The sequence below is a fragment of the Plectropomus leopardus genome, chromosome 15, assembly GCF_008729295.1.
Source record: "Plectropomus leopardus isolate mb chromosome 15, YSFRI_Pleo_2.0, whole genome shotgun sequence".
In the NCBI taxonomy this organism is placed as follows: Eukaryota; Metazoa; Chordata; class Actinopteri; order Perciformes; family Serranidae; genus Plectropomus; species Plectropomus leopardus.
The window spans coordinates 18,108,789-18,127,287 of record NC_056477.1 but is presented as its reverse complement, the minus strand read 5'-3'; the positions used below and the strand labels follow the sequence as shown (position 1 = coordinate 18,127,287).

Sequence of the window (18,499 nt, the reverse complement as noted above, 5' to 3'; positions counted from 1 at the left end):
AGAGCAGTGGGGCGCGTTTGTCAATGCTGTTTCAGACATTATACAAAATGTATTTTTTATGATATATTACAGAGATGGGACTCACCAGAGGTTCCTGACACAATGTTATCACCATGCTTAGCTCACAGTACAATATAATGATTAAAATGTTTTGTTAAATGCTGAGTTTTGCTATAACATGTATTGCCATTTATTAATTTTTTTTCAACTGCAAATTAGGGAAAGACTTTGTCAACATCTGTTTTTATCTATTACCCATTTTCCACATTATTTTAACACACACTAAAAATAGGCGATAGCTCCATTCCCATCGCCAGGAGACCAGAGCTATGTACATGGTTCTGCAGCAGGCAATATGCCTTTTTGTGCTCAACATCACGGACAGGCTGGAGCACAGGTTAGCAAACAACAGAAAGCAGCATGGAGGCTGGTGAAAATGTTACAGTGGTTACTTCTTTTTTATATCTCTCACTTATTCAGTCTCTCAAACTCGTTGCAGACTGATTTGGAATGATGTTCGAGCACTGCTCTGAAGGAGATGGACATATTATGTGTTGGTGCATCTGGCCTGCAAAGGGGCTAATATGCATTGACATGGATGTGGTATTTCCAGCCAATAAATACCTGCGACCAATGCAGAGTCATTTGACTTGTGTTTGAATGCTGATTGTAACCTTTCCCTTTGTACACAACAGCCAGATGTTAGCTGGTGTTATTGTTTGTTTTGGGTTTTTTTTGGGAAAGGGTCTTAAAAAGCTAAAAGTTTTCAGTCTGGTCATGAAACTCTAGTGGAGTGAGTGAACAAATGACTTAATTATTCCAGCAGGATACCAAAAATGTAATTTGTATTTGCAATATAACAATTTATATCTAAAAAATCAACATTTGGCTTACGTGTATCCATATGAAATTACCACACAAAATATTGTGATACTTTGCTGCTTTGATTTTTACCTCCACCACCAAATATATAACAGTGTTTGTAAATATCAAACATTACTCTTCTCCAGTTGATTATCTTGTCACAAGAAATACAATTGTAAGCCACAATACAACAGTGAGCCGTCTTCAGATGATGTGCAAGTAAGTGGACACTGAGTTTATTTCACAACGTATATATATATATACGTTGTGAAATAAACTCAGTGTCCACTTACTTGCACATCATCTGAAGACGGCTCATAGCTGGCTCTCTTAAAAGTCTCTGTAACGTTGCGAAGGATCTCCACAGAAGACAGCAGGTCACCGGCGTAGAAGTTTCTCCTCTGGGTGAGATCCAGCAGGTTTTTTGTGACCTGGGACATCCCATCCCCTGCCAGCATCCTCTGGCCCTTTGCAAGGTGCCCCTGAACCTCCAAAAACAGGAGAGTACAGAACTTGGGGCATCGGTGTCCTTTGCAGGTTTTGCAAGCTACACGCTAAACTACACATTCAGAGTAAATGGAGTGCAAAAAATCAGGAAGAAAGACTCCTCTCTCTGAGGTCCTTTATGTGACACTTATATCTAAGCCCGTCCGAAATGTATTCTGCCTCACGGATGTTTTGAAATGAGCCAATATGAATAAAAGAGTTAACTGGAGCAGAAGACACACATTTAGGCAGAAATTGCACTATGGAATGACATCTCACATCATTGCACAGGGTTTATGTCCATAAATACACGTTCACAGGTGCAGCGCTATATGTGCTATCTCAGCTCTTCTGAATTATTTTATTTTTAACAGTGATGGAGGGGTTACCAAAATAACCTATTCTAGTGGAAGTGCAATTGTTTTTCCAGACTAAAGGCAAAATGTTATTTAATAAAGCTTTTAAAAGTGGATCCATATTTTAATAAAAACTTTTTGTGGTGCATGTGTCTCATGAAATGGAAAAGAATGAAAAAGGAAGAGTTTAAACCTTCAAACCCTGAGCAAATAGGTTTGTTCTCTTTCAAAACATTGGGGGAAAAGACCATGAGAAACTTGTCAAGAAATGTCCTGCAAATTGCAAGAAAAAGTTGATTTAGAAATGTATTAAAAATTATTGATTTTATTTGCTGATATTGGCCCATCGCAGATATATAGATAAAGAAGAAAAAAGAAGAGGAAGAAAAAATTCTTGCTAATTTTTGGGTAATTTCCTCTTCAGTTTTTATGAAAGAAATCAAGCCAATTTGCTCAGGTTTTAAAGGGCTTAAAAGAAGATAATTACCATTCACTGAGTTTTCCTAACTTTGTTATCCGGTCATTTGATAGTCTTATACAAAAAATGTTTTGTAATGTTTTGTAAGTTCTTTAAATTGCAGTTAAATGCAAGTAAGGAAAACATAAAAGTGAAGCAACAAGACAAACATGGATGACAACATGCTTAAAACTGTTTAAAGGACTCAACGATGACCATTCATTACACAGAAAAATGGCAAAATCAGTGTTTTAATTTGTTTCTCTTTTCAAAGTGGTTAATCTTTGGCTACAGTGTGATGAGAATGAGGGGGAGATGGTGGTGGGGGAAAACACCGGGGAGGTAATTTATGATGCATTGGAAACAGAGGCTGTGAGAGGGAGCTGACTTTGCACCTACTGATTGCTGCAAGTATCTGAATTCATTTGTTATGCATCGAGCATAGCTGGGCTGCTCCCAGAAGGCCATACCGCGGTGATCCAAAGAGCAGCGTCGACTGGTGGTGCCTGTAGAGGGGAAGGAGACAGCGACAGATTTGGAGAGGAGAAGGGGGGTGAGAGGGGAGATGAGGATGCAGAGAGTAGAGAGAGTAGAGGAGGGGGTTGTGGGATTAAGACCAAAGGAGAAGGCAAGAGAAAGGCAGATGGAAGAGGAGGGTGTTGAGAGACAGGGAGAGACAAAAAAGGAGAGGAAGACAGAAGTGTTAATTCTTTTCATGAGAGATTTATCTTTTTCTCTTTTGTCCATTTCTGTTGCCCATCACTCACCATCAAAATTTGATGTCGCCCATTAAATTTTGCAGCGGAGACGAGGCACATTATAGAAAGAGGGAGGGAGAGAAGAGAGGTTTCTGGAAAGGAGGGTGCTGCAGTATTTGAACAGAACTGGGTTTTATATTATGAGCAGCAGACACAGTCCCATGACTTTTAATATATGTACTGTGTGCTGCTGTGTTAATACAACTTACAGTGGCTTATTCCAGCATGCAGCAGCTCAGCTGTGATCGCTGTCAGGCATTTAAACAGTGATCCCAAAATAGCAGAACCACCCAATATCCACCCACATTGCCATACACATCCTACATAGGGGTCCAACATCACACCTTCCCCGCTGTCGACCCGGTGGAGTGCACTTCACACATCACCCCACCGCTCCAGCACAGGTGCTTGACATCCTGAGGAAAACTCCCACAGTACAAAACATTTCCCCTGGCATTCACATAAAGCCTTCGCTATCTCTTGTTCTCTCTCTCTCTCTCTGTCTTTCACACACTAACACACACAGACAGAGAGAGATCAAAACCACACCTCCTACGCCCACCTCTCTCCACAGCTACTACCTGGTGATATGCACTGAAGCCATGAGTGCACGCAAAACATCACCAAATCCGTGAAGTGCCCATGCAGCACAATGAGACAACCCAGAGGGCAGCTGGAGAGGCCCATAGCTTTACACAGCACTGAGCATCCATCTCCGTCCAAACTGACTTCACTTAGGCAATTTTACTTGCTTTTATAATCCAGAACCCCTATTAGTACAGACACTAGAACACAATTAAATATTTTCATGTTGTTGTTTGATTGACTCTCAGGCCCTCACACTCAAAAAAACCCCAAAAAACAGTGTATTTTATGATGGCTTGCTACTTGAAAATTAGGGATTCACTTCACTTTTGGCTCTGACATCCCTAAAGGTCATTGTAAACTGAGAAAAACTGTGTACATTAAGTGGGAGTGGGCAAAAGGGCACAAAGTAATCGAGCAGAGAAGGTCAACTTCCTTAAACTACAGATGTGATTTTAGAGATGAGTAAGAATCAGGAGCTACAGAAGACTTGTAAAAGATGCTTGATGAGGCACTTTGGTAGCTCATATGTACAGCACAATGCATTAAAAGTATTTAGTGCAGGAATTATTGGTTACTGTTTGGAAACAACGTAGAGTAAAGAGAAAGCTAACCCCAGATTCATACTCATTCACCATATATTTAGGTTTTTTTTAGCACTGTGACCATGATTTTTGTAGCCTCCCCTCAAATGTGTGTTGCTTACAGTCTGGCTTTTGGTCGTTGTGTTTTTCTGGAGTCCTGACCTCACCTGTGCCCAGAAACCAAACCGGCATAAACAGAGTAAAAAAGGAGAAGCTTGACCAATGTGTGGCACTGCTCAGAAAATAGTTTTCATGACGTCAGAGTTTCTCCATTAGGTAGTTATCTCTCTCTCTCTTTTTTTTATATTCATATTAGCAGATATGGCACCACATGTGATATAAATGTAGTTTTGGCCCCAAAAATATAATAATACTATGTGACCTAAAAGGTAATGACAAATACATCTTTTAAGGGTGAAAGATTTCAGCACTGGACAGCCCCTACACATCCACAATTAATAACAACACAATGCATCCAAAGTGCAACAACAACAAGAAGTGCATTTACACCAAATGCATTATCAAAATAAAACTCTCTCAATCAGAAAATAGCAAATTGCTAACATAACTAGCCAAATGCGAGCACACACACCAGACACCCCCAGGCAACACACACACGTCATAGGGTACGCCTGCGGCATGGGCCCTCAGCTGCATGTCATTCTCTCTCTCTCTCTCTCTCTCTCTCTCTCTCTATCAAAAACTTTAAAAAAATGTTTGATGACCTGCTTTCATTTTAGTTTTATATTGTGAATTCAGTTGCACAGAAATATATAAATTACCCAATCCAAAATCTTTTTAAAGTGAGTGCCTGGACTTCATGGAGTGTTTTTTTGTTTGTTTGTTTACAGAAACACTTCTGCAGAGAAAAAAGTGGTTTTAGAAAAGAAAATCACGGTTGTGGTTTATGACCTGTATAAAATAAAACGTTATAGTACACTTGGTGAAATTCTTAAAAACTCAGGATATGCATTGCTGAGGTGGGGATGAGCAACAGAAAAAAAAGAAGCTTTACCTTTACTCAAAACCAAGAGAGTACAGTTGTATTTTATGGCTTGAACTACTATACTTTACTTTTGTATTTGGTAAAAACATATTTTTCAGATATTTCAAACTGGCTTGGATCCATGTGGGTGACAGGATCAAACAAGGTCAGTGGAGAGCAACGTGATTTCACTGTGATTCTGCACCAATCTGTCATCTGTCCTTGCATCACCAGTGATGTATGTAGAGTAGGTTGAGTATGAAATATTGCTCAGTGGAGATGTGCCTGATGAAAAACCAAGGCTGCACTCCTCCAAGGCATTGACCTGTCGCTGTCCGCTTTTTACAGCATCCTCAACTCTATTGCTATTAAATATGAGTTTTTATTCAAACAATCCTCAAGACGGGAGGCTAAAACAGTGTTTACTGACTGAGGCGTTACGGATAAGACGAGTCTAAAAATGCTCTCTGAGAGGGATTTTTACAGATTTAATGTGTTGAATATCATCTCGTGGTGGAAAAACAACTAAAATCCCTTCCTTTAGTGAAAGGAAACTTGCATTCACACATCTATAACCAATCGTATAAAGGCAATCAATGGACTTCACAGATACAAACAGAATTGCTTCATTCATTCTACAGCTGCAGTTATTCGCAAAAACTTGTAAACAGTTCAGATAATCATCAACTAAGTTGTTAATCAATTAAGTGGTTTGAGTAATTTGAAAGAAAAAAAAAAGAAATTTCCTGATTACAGCTTCTTAAATGTGAATATATTCTGGTTTCTTTACTCCACTGAATATCTTTGGGTTGTGGACAAAACATCACATTCATCTTGGGCTTAAGCAGACATTGGTTGACATTTTTCACCATTTTCTCACATTTCATAGCTCAAACAATTAATCAATTAAACAAAAAAATAGCCAACAGATTGACAATGAAAGTAATCCTTAGTTGCAACCCCAGTTCCTGTGCCTCTTGTGTTTAAGTATGTGATCATTTTTCTCCGCATTAACCTGTGAGGAGTTTGTTTAATAGCTTGTGGTTGTGTTGCTTTAATTGCTCGCTCTCGCAGTTGGGTGACTCGAACTTTAATTGATAATTGAGATTTGGGGCTCTCATGAGACAGGCACATAAATAAGAGCACAATAACACTTACACGCAATGTCTCTACAGAGTAACTAGCAACTGCAGGTGTCAGTGGAAAAAATAAAATCAGGGTTCTTCCACATTTTCATGGAAAAAAATTCAAAATTTTTCCATGACTTTTCAAGGACCCAAAATAAAATTTCTAAATCCATTGACACTGTATAACACCATTGCTCTATCTCAAAAATGCTGTACAATTTACTAAACTATTGTTATGTAAAAATTTGAATTCATGACACTACCACATAAATTACACTGTCACAATATGATTTTTCTCTATTTTACACATACCAGATTCCGACTTTATTCAAACATAATTACAGCTAGCTGCAAACATGGAGGGAGAGACAGAACTCCAGGAGAAAATTCTTCAAGTATCCAAATTCTTCAAGTATTTTACTAATTACTCATTTTTATGACTAATTCTATGATTTTCCCAGATTGAGAAATCCAGTGACTTTTCCAGGTTTTCCATGAATGCAGGAACCCTGTGAAAAGTATAAAGCCTAAAAAAGAAGGAATAGAGTACTGTAGTCCTAGATTGCATTTCTTTTAGAACTCTCAGCAAATTTAATATCTATCAAATATAAAAACATATTAGTTATACACTTCTATTTTATAATGTACGGCTCTACAAAAAATAATAGCAAAGGAAAGATGGCGTGAGCAAAATACATTCTCATAATTCTGTGCAGCATGAAAGAAATACATTATCAGAATTTTTCTTCTTTTTTGTTCTGCTTTCATTTTGCTGTGGCCTTGACAAAAGGCTGTTGTAAATGTACTTTATGTATTCACCAATGTATGAACTTTTGTTCAACTGATACAAAGCGAACAACCTCATCTGCTGCGTGTGCGTGTATATGCTCTCGACTTTTACTCCCTTCTCGCCTCTGGTGGCAGTTGTCATCCACGATGACCGAGGCGGTGCTGACGCCCCTGCACCGGGTGCTGTTCTTATGATGACCTTGATGACGACAGTGACTATGGCTGAGTAGGCGCTGATGCCCCCCCTAACACATTTTGACGCTTCACCCAAGCAGTCTTGCTGCATTCATGTCACACATTTTGTTATGTTGCCTTTGCTGATCAATATTTCATCTGTGTTTACCCGCTCTCAGCAGCCATTACATGTCTGACTGTCCAGGAGGGAGGAGGGAGGAGGTCTGTCTGTGAGCCTCTTCGGTTTCTTTTTTCTCATTAAGGGCTTTGTGAGTTTGACCTTGATCTGATTACAGGTCAGAGGTTGGGAGTTGTTGGTTTCATTTATAGGTTCATAATGTGGGCTTTTTTTATGAACGCTGCTGACACTGGAACTGTGATTAATGGTTTTACAGATAAACTTGACCTGATCTGAACTGTTGTCTATCATATTCTTTTTCCTGGTGGTCAGTAGTGACTTTGACAGGGGGATGCACTATGCTTAAATGTAAAATATGTGTTATTTTACCCTTTCATCATTGAACTTGTGATGTGGCACTCTGTGTACAATTGTTGTGAATATATCCTGTGCATACAGACCAAAGAGTGTATATAAAGATGGACAACAGGTCTCCAGTTCCTCCCGCTGCACAAAATTCAAGCCACCAGGAAGCTAATTTTACACAGTGGTCGAAAGTGAAATTCCACCAACACCAGGTCTGTCACGTGATGCCATAGGTCCCAAAAATATTTTTTTTCCAATTAACTCACATTGTGAAAGAGCAACTGTAAATCAATGATACATTTTTTTTTTCATAAAAAATATCAGTGCAAAGACTGCAATAATAGCACTGATTTTTGTATTACAGCAGTTAGTGCAACCAGTGCAAAAGCACCCAAATTCAGATGAGATATACATATGGGAAAAAATGAATCATTAATGTCCACGGTTCACAACAACCTTTGTTTTAAATATAATTACTGTGACTCATTAATATGATACTGTTCAGTAAAGAACACTAATTAGTTTGGCTGTATAAAGGCGCCAAATGTCTCACCCTGACTGACTGACTGACCTGATCTTGCACATAAAAACACCTCTTGGTGCACATGAAATTCTTAATCAGCAAAGGTGTTAAAATTTCCAACAACATCTTACAGAGAGGGAGGAAAAAAAAGCCCTCACTGTGAGCTGGAAATAGCTTCACAGTGCCAAACAGTTATTAGCCATAAAACTAATGTCAAGCCGGAAAGCTAATGTCATGCTAGTAAATCTCTACTCTGCGTAACTTTGCCGCAGGTAAGCCATCTGTGAATGACAGCGTGTTTGCTGCTACATCTAGTTCGCCAGTTAGCTATTTTATGGTTGTGGGAGAAATGTCAATTCAGAACACCACAGACTGTTTAAATTTTTACAACAGCTCGCCATGTCAAACCAACCTGTAACTTTAGCACCCAGCAGCGCCTCATTGCCTGGCGTCTGTTTGTTAGCAAACTGACCTTCAACAAGAACAGAAGAAACCAGTATCATAGCAGCTTTAACAGAGGTTGCATCCCTTTTTATCCTCTCCAATCTTTCTCCCCCCGTTTCTCGTCTTTTCAAGAGCCCCAGTGTTAGTCTCACCCTGTTGGAGAACTCACATCCTCTGCTCTAATGCTCTTCCCTCCGTGCACATATTAAAGCTTCTGCTTAATGTCTGAAAGCAGTCCGTGCGCTTTTCTTCAACAATGCTCTCAGAATCACAGTTACCATTTTTTGCCATCCACTCACTGCACATGCTGTGTACTGACGGGTGTACCCATGAGTTACATCGCTGCATGTGGAAATGGGATAAAGGGATGTGTGCCTTCTCTTCAGATGGAGAAACACAGCTTTGGCACAAGATATAGTTTTATTATCAGGATGTTTTGGTGATTTTAAACAACATACAAAGATTAGGCAGGCGACTTAAATAATTAAAAAGTTTGTTGATAACCTCTGTACAAAAGAACAGCTTAATGTGGTGGCAGAAATATGGCAATAATGTAGAATAATAATAAGTACCCATGTGGGGTGTATTCAAACCAACAAGTCCTCTAACTCATACAGCCACATACATTGTTTGTTCCTACCCTTTAATACAACCACAGGAGCATTTTCTAATTAAGCACCCCTGACAGTGGCAGTTTTAAAACCGTGGTTAATGTTGTGAAACGGTTGCCGTTTGGTTGGGTTTAGGAAGAGATCATGCACACTATCATACTGTTTAGTGTACCAGAAAAACATAGCATGTCAAATGCAGTGTGCCAAAAATACCATGATGTCCTACTGCATTCTGTCACATTTTGCAGAATGTTAGTGAGCATGCTTTTGTGGCTTCTCTGACCCACAATCCTCTGTGCAATGGAAGATACGTTACATCGACTGAGCCGCAGACAGATGACAGCTCACTGAAAGCTGACAGAAGCTGCACTGACTATAATCAATCAATCAATCATTCAGTCACAAACAATCTGCAGTCTGTGCAGTTAAGACTTAAAAGTTAAAACTGCATACAGCAAGGAATGGATGTGAGTGAGAAGCGGAGGACACTCTCAACAGACAGCATAGGAACTGACTGGTTTCTGGTGCTAGCCTCAAGTGGCCATTCAAAGAACTGCAAATTCTGGCTTCATTTTTCAGCTCTGGAGGTTGTCGCTTGTTCGGAAAGCAGGGAAGGTTCGGGTTAAACTAAGTATGTTTGTTACGTAATTTAAGTTACACATGTAAGGTAACTTATGTAAACTACATAACTTAAGCACAATTCATTAGTTAACTTACGTACATAAGTTAAAATGGTAAATGTTGAATAATATTGTTAAATTTTGGTCTCACATAGGACGCGGACAGCAGTCTCCTGGGTCCAAGTCCTTTGTTTGTTTGAACCATCCATTTACCCCGATCTGCTCCCTACGTAGACTTTTTCACTCTTCACACAACGTCTGATTACATCCTCCTTTGCTCCTGTCATAATAACTACAGCCACAAGAGGTCACCACATAGTGGTAAACGCAGACATGAGTTGTCATAAGCTGCTTGCACCAATGGGTTGTTTTTTCGGAGAGGAAAGTCTCATTCAAACACTTAAAGTAAAACATAAGTGTAAAATTGCAGGGTAACTACCACTGTAAAGTGACAGTTGCATTTGTTGGCAAATCAAAGAGACTGAAACAGCCGTTTCTTGAAAAAAGATCAAATTTTTGTGAATGAATCACAAATTTTAATGAGAGGTTCACTCTTTTTAATTTTTTATTGTCCTTAAGGGGAGGGAGAAGGTCAAAAATAATACAGGTACACAAGCTCAAATTAATCAGTGAGTTCAGTGCACAATGTACCATTTAGAAAATAGGGCAGTGATAACAAAAGATGAGTTAAGAAATGAAAGATATTGCTCATGTTCTAACCTGTGGCATTGGGCGGACATCTATTAAAGGCCAGTTCTCCCGAAGGTGTCCGTCTCCACACCATCGACACTGCATAGTCCTCGGGACAAATCTCATACGGCGCTGAAAAACAAAGTGGTACATGTGTGACTACATGGACACAAAGAGCTTTTCAAGATTTCCAATATGATGCAACGATTTCTTCATGTTACAGACAAGGAGGTATGGAAATATAGGAGATCAAAGCCGAATACTGTTGGTAAACATGAGCATGCCATTTACAGATTATGAAAATATGTACCCACTTCTATATTCATAATTTTTGTGTGTAGATGCCACATAATTATAATGATAATGAAAAAGGTAAATGTTTTTTATGGCACACTGCTTGCTTTACTTTAGAGAATGGAGTATGACTTTATGTTAAAGATTCCACTTCAAAAAAGAGATTTTGAAAATCCCACAATAAGCTTTGATGATTCTTGCATTACTCAGTATCTCCACAGTATTTCAATGACTTCATTTATTGGAACATATTCATACTCGCTCATCCCTCCTCTGCATCCGCTTATCTGCATTTCCTCTTCAGCTTCTGTTATTCTTATGTAATATGTCATCCACTCTGCAGAGATAATCATCTCTTTACTTTCATTCAGATTTAAGTCCTATTATCCTTTGGCTCACCTGGACAGCGTTGGTCACTGCACTTTCTGACTTCCTCTCCGCTTCCATCACACTGCTGCCCAGTCACCGCTGCCCCCTGACACACCCGGGCTCGCCTCTGCCATCCGCCGTCGCAGGACTTAGAGCAGCCGCTCCACGGACCCCATGGATTCCACTGGCCGTTTGCTAAAACAGAACCATATTTGGTTAGAAACAAATACTAGATTATAAAAACCAACAGAACACAAATTAAAATGATACATCACCATGTGAATTTTATTATATGCCATTGAAGCTTTTATTGTATTGTCTTTTGATTTATTTTATTTCTTTTGCACTCATGCATTTCGATTTTAGATGCTGTTTGTTGATAATATTCCAAAAAATGAACAAGATCACATTGAATAATTATGAGAATGTGTGTTTTACAGCTAAAGAAGCAGCTTTGTGAGTGGTGATTAGTTGGCTCACTTTACCAATATTAAAAGGCATTTATGCTGAAGTTTCCAAAACCAGCAGCATGTTTTATGTCCTTGTAATGAACACTGTTAAATTGTGCATTAGACAAAAAAACAGATGCTCCCCTTCAGCAATGTAGTAAATCACATGCCCTTGTCTGGGCTGAAAGGTACAACACTGTGTGAGCAGGAAACACACTCCACTCTCACTTTAACCTCCGATTACCCCTTCCTTCACACGTGTGGGGCTATTTCGTGTCCTACAACTAACCTCTGTCAGGACTGCTTCCGAAAAAAAGAAAAAAAATCAGAAACCATTGTGACCTGTTTGCGTAAAAAGTACCCGCAAGACATTGATCAAATCCCAGTAGATACTGAAGCCTCTGCTCCACATCAGAGCAGCTGATTCCTCAGACAGATGCATGCTCGTGTGTTTCAAAGAGCTCATTGTGCCAGCAGTCCTGGAGAAATTCTATGTCAAAACACATGACACTGACTCAAATTCTGCACAGGCTTTTATAATAGTTTTTAGTCATGTTTTTTTCTGCTTTATGTGATTTCTTCAAAGAGTGCCTGTTGCATTTCAGCACACTAAATTACCCCGGATATATTTTGCTTTGGTTAAGCATTATCACTCCCTAGAAGGCTTTATAGGCCTTGTGAGGAAACTGACCATCCACACAATCGTGCATACTTTATTTGTCTGATTTTCCTTTAATGTCATTTTTCAATTTTCGATATTTTTTCTTTTTGCCATTTCATCAACAAGTTTGTCACAGTATTTATCAATTCTTATTTCATCTCTTGTTCCTTGTGATTGTCAGTTTGATCATACTACTTGTGACTGAATTTTGTTCTCTGCAATTTACATGTGAATCAGCCACAGTATGTGTTTTTATAATCTGCACTGTGTTTTTTTGCACTGTCTTCTTTTTCAAGTGGGCGCTGGTAACATGTCATGTGACCCATGTCACATGACCTCCCAATTAATTTGAAATTGAACACCAGGGGCACATTCAGTCTCTCAAACGGTGGTCACTGGTTCTGGTTTGAATGACACACACAGTTTGGTGTGCAAGAGCTTGAGGTATGTTTTCTCTCATTTGGTGGGTGTGTCAGAGGTGTTTCTGATCAGCAGTGACAGGTATATAAATACATTTACATATTTACTTAATGTGCTGACATTTTTGTTTATAATTCACACTTGCTTTGGCAATCTAAACATATGTTTCCCATGCCAATTAAGCCTTTTTAACTAAACTAAATTATATCCTGCCATATTAAAAGGCAGTGTGCCTGCATAACACAACAGGGTGTTGAATGCACGACCATTTCTGTTTTGCTACATGTTTTGCTACATTTTGTTGGGGCAGAACACAGCCTTGCCTCCAATGTGTCTTTAAGTCCATGTATTTATAAAGGATTTTTACTTAAAATCAGAGTGCCTCAGATGCTTTTCAGAGTGCCAACCCAAACCACGGACTTCTAAATTAAGTAAGCTTGACAGTCATTGTTTTTTAATTCTTATGCGACTACTTGCGTTTCAAGTGTCTACTTGCGTTTCAAGTGTCTTGACCAAGTGCAGCACTCCCTATTTTTCTTCTCCATACTCACAGATATATTTGACTGTTTCTAAAACAAAAATTGTTTCTGCCATGAACTCTTTCTTTGTGTTTTACGGAGAAGGGCAAGGCCTCTCGCAGTCATGCACAGTGTGCTGACTTGTTAAATGAAAGCTCAGACTCTAATGTTTGATCTCTCACCTTGGAAACAAATAAGAATTGCTAAATAGATAGGCCTCAATAAATGAATAAATTGTATAATGCATCCTCTCACTGTGTGGCAAACAACAGCATCGCCTGCTTCATTATCATAAGCACAAATTGCAAATATGCACTCATAAACACATTTGCTACTATTGTAGCTGTCCAAGTGAGCATAAGGTTGACTTGTTACGCAACTTTTCAGAAATTTGAGAGGAATCTCTTTGCCACACACATCCCAGTGAAATACAGAAAAAAAAGAAAAGCCAGCTGTTTTAGGCGGCTGCAGTGAAAATTGCATCAGGAGATTATGAGAGTGCTCAGGCCCTTCATATGATCAGACAATTCAAAGCCTGATGGAGACCGCTAAGCTGACATCTTTGAGCCTCTAATACATCTATGATGTTGACAGACAGTTTGGACAGCTAACCCTGAATTATGTGAAAGGCATACAGTATATCTAACTGGATTTTACAAATCCAATTGATAGAGCATGGTCTTAAACATTATTCTTGATTCTTACAACACAGCTCTGATTCTTGGTGCAGAGGTATTTTCGGCACCCGACAGAAAGAGTCAAACACAGAGAAAATTAGGTTGCATATTTTTTTTACAGTTGATAGCAGTGATTTTGTTACTCGTGATTGTAATAATAATGCTGACAATATGGGATGGCCCATTTTTCCGTCTCTATTTTCCCCCATTTCAAATCATGATTTCGAATTTAGGCATCAAAGCGGATATAGAATTAAGAGGCTCAGGATTTTACCTGTGCAGTCAGGATTATGGCACTCTCTGCTTTCTGCCCAGTGACCGCGACACTCAGATCCCCCATGGGCGGCCGCTGAGCACTGCCTGGTCCTCTGCTGAGTGCCATTGGCACAGGTCACCGAGCAATCGCTCCAAGAGCTCCACTCCTGCCACTGTCCGTCCACTGAGGCACCAACCACAACCCAACAAGCATGTCCCATGTGAAGGGAAAAAGAGGGCAGACAGAAATGGGAGGAGATATTCAGATCACTATTCTCTCTCAGATTCAAAGCCAAAAAAAAAAAAAAAAAAAAAGCAGACAAAACATATGACATGACTACTTGTAGATTTTGTAGAATTGTACTTGCTGGGTAGAATTTCCCAAAACAGCCAAGGGCAAAAAGGAGAGTAAAACATAAAAAGTGTTTTTGTAGAATGCCCTCATATTAAGATTTTGATTACTAAAATGCCAAAGGCACAAACTGCAAAAGCTATTTGTTAGCTTCCATTTTCTCTGTCTGGGCAGAGGGAAAGCATCTGGGATTGAGTGGTTTTCACTGAGTCTGTTACCAGAGCAAAGCTAACATTTACTGTGTGGAAAAACTCATCATCACTAATCTGCTTACCATTCACAGGCAATTGCGGGTAAGTGATTTTGACGTCAGTATTACAGTATTGACTCTCAACAGGGTTTCCTAAACTGCATTATTGTGTAAGCACTTTTACTTTGAATGCAGCACAAACGGGGTTTCCATTCAGTTACTCACCTCTGCAGTATTGATTAATGATTATGTATAGATGTGTGTTCTCAATAATTAATCTTTTGAAATGCACTCATGAGCATTTACCTTTCCTATTCTTCTCATCACCATGCCTATAGGGATAATTGTTAATAGTATTCTAAATATATTTGGAGACAGATGATACCTGGGCATAGGGCTATGTTGCAAAGCTTAGTCTGGGTCTCAGGTCCGTCACAGGCCCTGCCTCCATGCTGGGGAGGGGCACACATCCTAGTCCTAGTGCGGTGACCTCGGCCACATGTGAATGAGCACAGGCTCCACGGTGACCACTCCTCCCATACACCGTGTACTGCGGGCACAGAAAAGGCGTCAGGCCTAATCAATGTCTCTGTCTCTGCTACAGCACAAACAAACCCATAACAAACTGCACCGAGCCATAAATGAAATGAAATCAATCCAAAATAATCAGCAACGAAACTAATGTAAATGAAACACTGAGCACACAGACACTGTGGGGCTTCACAAAGCCGCAGCCACAAGCTTCAGTCACCTCTAAGCATTTAATGCGATAATAGCGAGTCCACTAACAGTGTGTCATACAACAGTAAAGGTAGAATATGGTAAATATGTCAATCTGTCACATGGCAGTTTTCAACATACAATAGCAATGTTACCTATCCTGACTTTCAAGGTGTGGGTGAGGGGCAGCAGGTCTGCACACTGTTACAGTTTGTTGAGCCCTTTTGGTTGACTGGGAATCTAATAGCTGTGGAGCTTCAGGTTAATGTGGGCTGACAATGGCTCTGCAAATCTATCGTTACACCAACATACTAATTGTGGTCATACACAAAGCAGACAACCCGTAACCTGGTTCCAGACCTTGAAGAAGCGGCCCACATTTTACGGTGGTCAATGAAACGGTCACTCAGACTAAATATCAGGCCAGACAGCCCAAATCCTAAAGGAAAATTATCAAAGTGTTCACTAATATGTTTCATATGGTGTTTCTTTGTTAGATATATATCTGGGCAATAATGCTAAAATGTTTCAAAGTCTAGTAATGTTGGCTTGGTTGCTATTTTTGGACACTTGACACGTGCTGCCGTTACAATCAAAATATTAAAAACTAAATTAGTAAAATTAATTAATAACTTCAACTCTAAGATGTCTCATTTATGGTTAGATTTTTGGATAAACACAAAAAAACAATTAAAAGGCTAATTTTGCTTTTGGTTTGAGCAGATTATATTATAATCACAATTATCATATAAAATATGTTCATTTCAAGTCCTTATACAAATTCATATAAAATTCATATAAATTCATATTCACATATATAAGATAAATGCTTCAGAAATATTCCAAAATGTGTTCCCTGTCAAAGTGCAACCTTTAAACTAGAATTGTTTTTTTCCATTTGATTTTAAACAATAGCTGGCAAAGGCATTCTTTCTCTTGCAGCTTGGTTTGCGTGTAAATTTAACTGGGTTCTGGTTGACAGATGGTGAGTCTTCATAGAACTGCAGAGGATATTTGCTGTTGGCTTACAGTTTTACTTTGGAGAGGGAAATATGGGAATCTGAGAGTCAGATGCAAGTGTTCCTTAATGTACACAGTGATATCAAATGCTGAGCACGCTCAAAATAAAAGTTTAACCTCTGTTATTAGTTTCTAGAGAAACTGCTGGATTCTTGATTCCAGCGATAGAGTGCATTTACTGACAGAATTGAGGGCTCCAAAATAAACTTCAAGGGGATGGAAATTGCACTAAACTCAAATCACATTGGATCCAGATTTAGTATCAGAAGTACGGGTATGCTGGAGATATATGCCATTCACATTATAGCTGCAGAATCCTAATTTTCTAATCAGCTGCAATGGTGCACAGGGAGAAGCAATAGGAATATCTGGCTGAAACTGTGCCTATACATTTTACAGCGTGGCTCACAAAATAAATATAATTATTTTTAATGAAACTAATTAGTTTCAATTAAATGACTGATTAATGGAGACTAGCAGTACACACAACATATCTGGTGTTTTGTTTTTTTTAATCATGCAGTGATTGCAAATGGGCTCTGTCCACAGGGAACTGATGGTTCCTCTTCAGTGGGGTCACTTTCCACAGCTTGTGCAGTGGCTTAAAGTTCCTGCAGTATAAAAGTTGGATCTCAGGATCAGTTGTAACAGTTGGATCTTGAGATCAAACTTATAGTCCGCCATGAGGCGGAGCTACCGTCTGTACCAGCCCCTGTCTCTAAGCGCCGCTTTGATGCTCTTAGCTAAGTGTCCCGTGGTGGCCGAAGCGTTTACTTTGAAAAATTCGAGTTCAAAGCGGGCAGTCACCAAAGCTACTGTAGCAGTGATGGAATAGGATTCCGCTTCTTTGTGTGTTTTTTCTATGAACTGCATCCATGATTTACAGGGACGGCCATGAGCAATCGTACTGGGCTGTCAGAGGTGAAATTCTTGGACCTGCACAAGATGGTGGACAAAGCAAATACGTTTGCCAGGAATGTTTTCATTAATTTGTGGTAAACTGGGATTTAGTTTGTTTAATTTATATCATTCCAGTGAGGTATTACCTTTTTAACTTGTTGGCCTTCCTCTTGTGCCCAACTGTATTCACCGTACAATATTATTTAGTTGCAGACTGTTATATCCTTTTTTCCACACAAATATTGTTGAGCTGGTTTCCTCTAAAAATACAGTCAAATCCTCCCTAATCATAATACTGCAGTTCAAGGCTGTCGTGCATAATGTTTCACTTAGCCCTGTAAACAAAGGATCAATGGCACTTGGAAATGCTTTTGTAATAGGGTTTCCTCTTTCATACAGAAACTGAGCTGAGTTCAGAGTCCTTATAGGTTCACAGAGTTTCTCTTAAGAGACATAATTACATTAAAAATTCCATTTAGTAAAATCATGGTCTTAATAATTTTCTTTTGCTCTCGTTCTTCTTCTGTAAAAGGTTTTTAATAAATAGATTTAAATATCACCCTACATTGTTAAGTAATCAGGTGTTACTGGCTCATTGTCAGAATGGAATCTTTTACATCAATGTGCCAATAGAAAATGGCTCTTACTTGTAAAAGGATCATGTTTTATCACGATTGTTTCTTTATTGCCCAATAATAGGACATAAATTCTCACCTTCTTTTTTGTTTTTCATTTGTCTTTGGTTTGCACTAATTATTAATGTAATTTGTCTGGCATGGTTATGAGTTTTGCTTTGTGCCAAAGTGTTCTAAAAAAAATCATTTTTTTCCCCCCTTTTTAATTAAATTAGGAGTCATCTTTATGATCAAGTTGGCAATAGTGTAATAGCCTATATTATAAACTGAAACTCCAAGGGATCTTTGCTCCATAATATGTTGTGAGCAACTGCCTTTTGTTTGCAATGCTTTCTTTCTATGGAAACTACTGCTACTTATGTTAATAACTCACTTTTTCCTGTATTTATTGCAAGTAAACACACCAAATTCTCCCTACCAACCAGGTTATCTTATACTTAGTACAGCTAAAATAGAAACTTTCATTGATTTGTTGCAAAAAAGTACATTACATTAACTAGTA

The 18,499-nt window shown here is 38.9% G+C and overlaps 1 protein-coding gene across 7 annotated transcripts in view; it reads right to left on the bottom strand.

Moving 5' to 3' along the window:
- adgrb3 (adhesion G protein-coupled receptor B3) overlaps positions 1–18,499 on the bottom strand; it is a 137,211-nt gene that overhangs the window by 57,642 nt on the left and 61,070 nt on the right. For 6 of the 7 annotated variants that reach the window (XM_042502380.1, XM_042502383.1, XM_042502385.1 and 3 more), the window contains exons 5-10: positions 15,108–15,272; positions 14,200–14,364; positions 11,231–11,395; positions 10,568–10,669; positions 2,563–2,669; positions 1,158–1,352 (exon numbers count right to left, since the gene is read on the bottom strand). In XM_042502380.1, coding sequence (XP_042358314.1) covers positions 1,158–1,352; positions 2,563–2,669; positions 10,568–10,669; positions 11,231–11,395; positions 14,200–14,364; positions 15,108–15,272 — 899 coding nt within the window. The remainder of the gene's footprint in view (positions 1–1,157; positions 1,353–2,562; positions 2,670–10,567; positions 10,670–11,230; positions 11,396–14,199; positions 14,365–15,107; positions 15,273–18,499) is intronic. The other variant, XM_042502381.1, reaches the window with a different exon arrangement.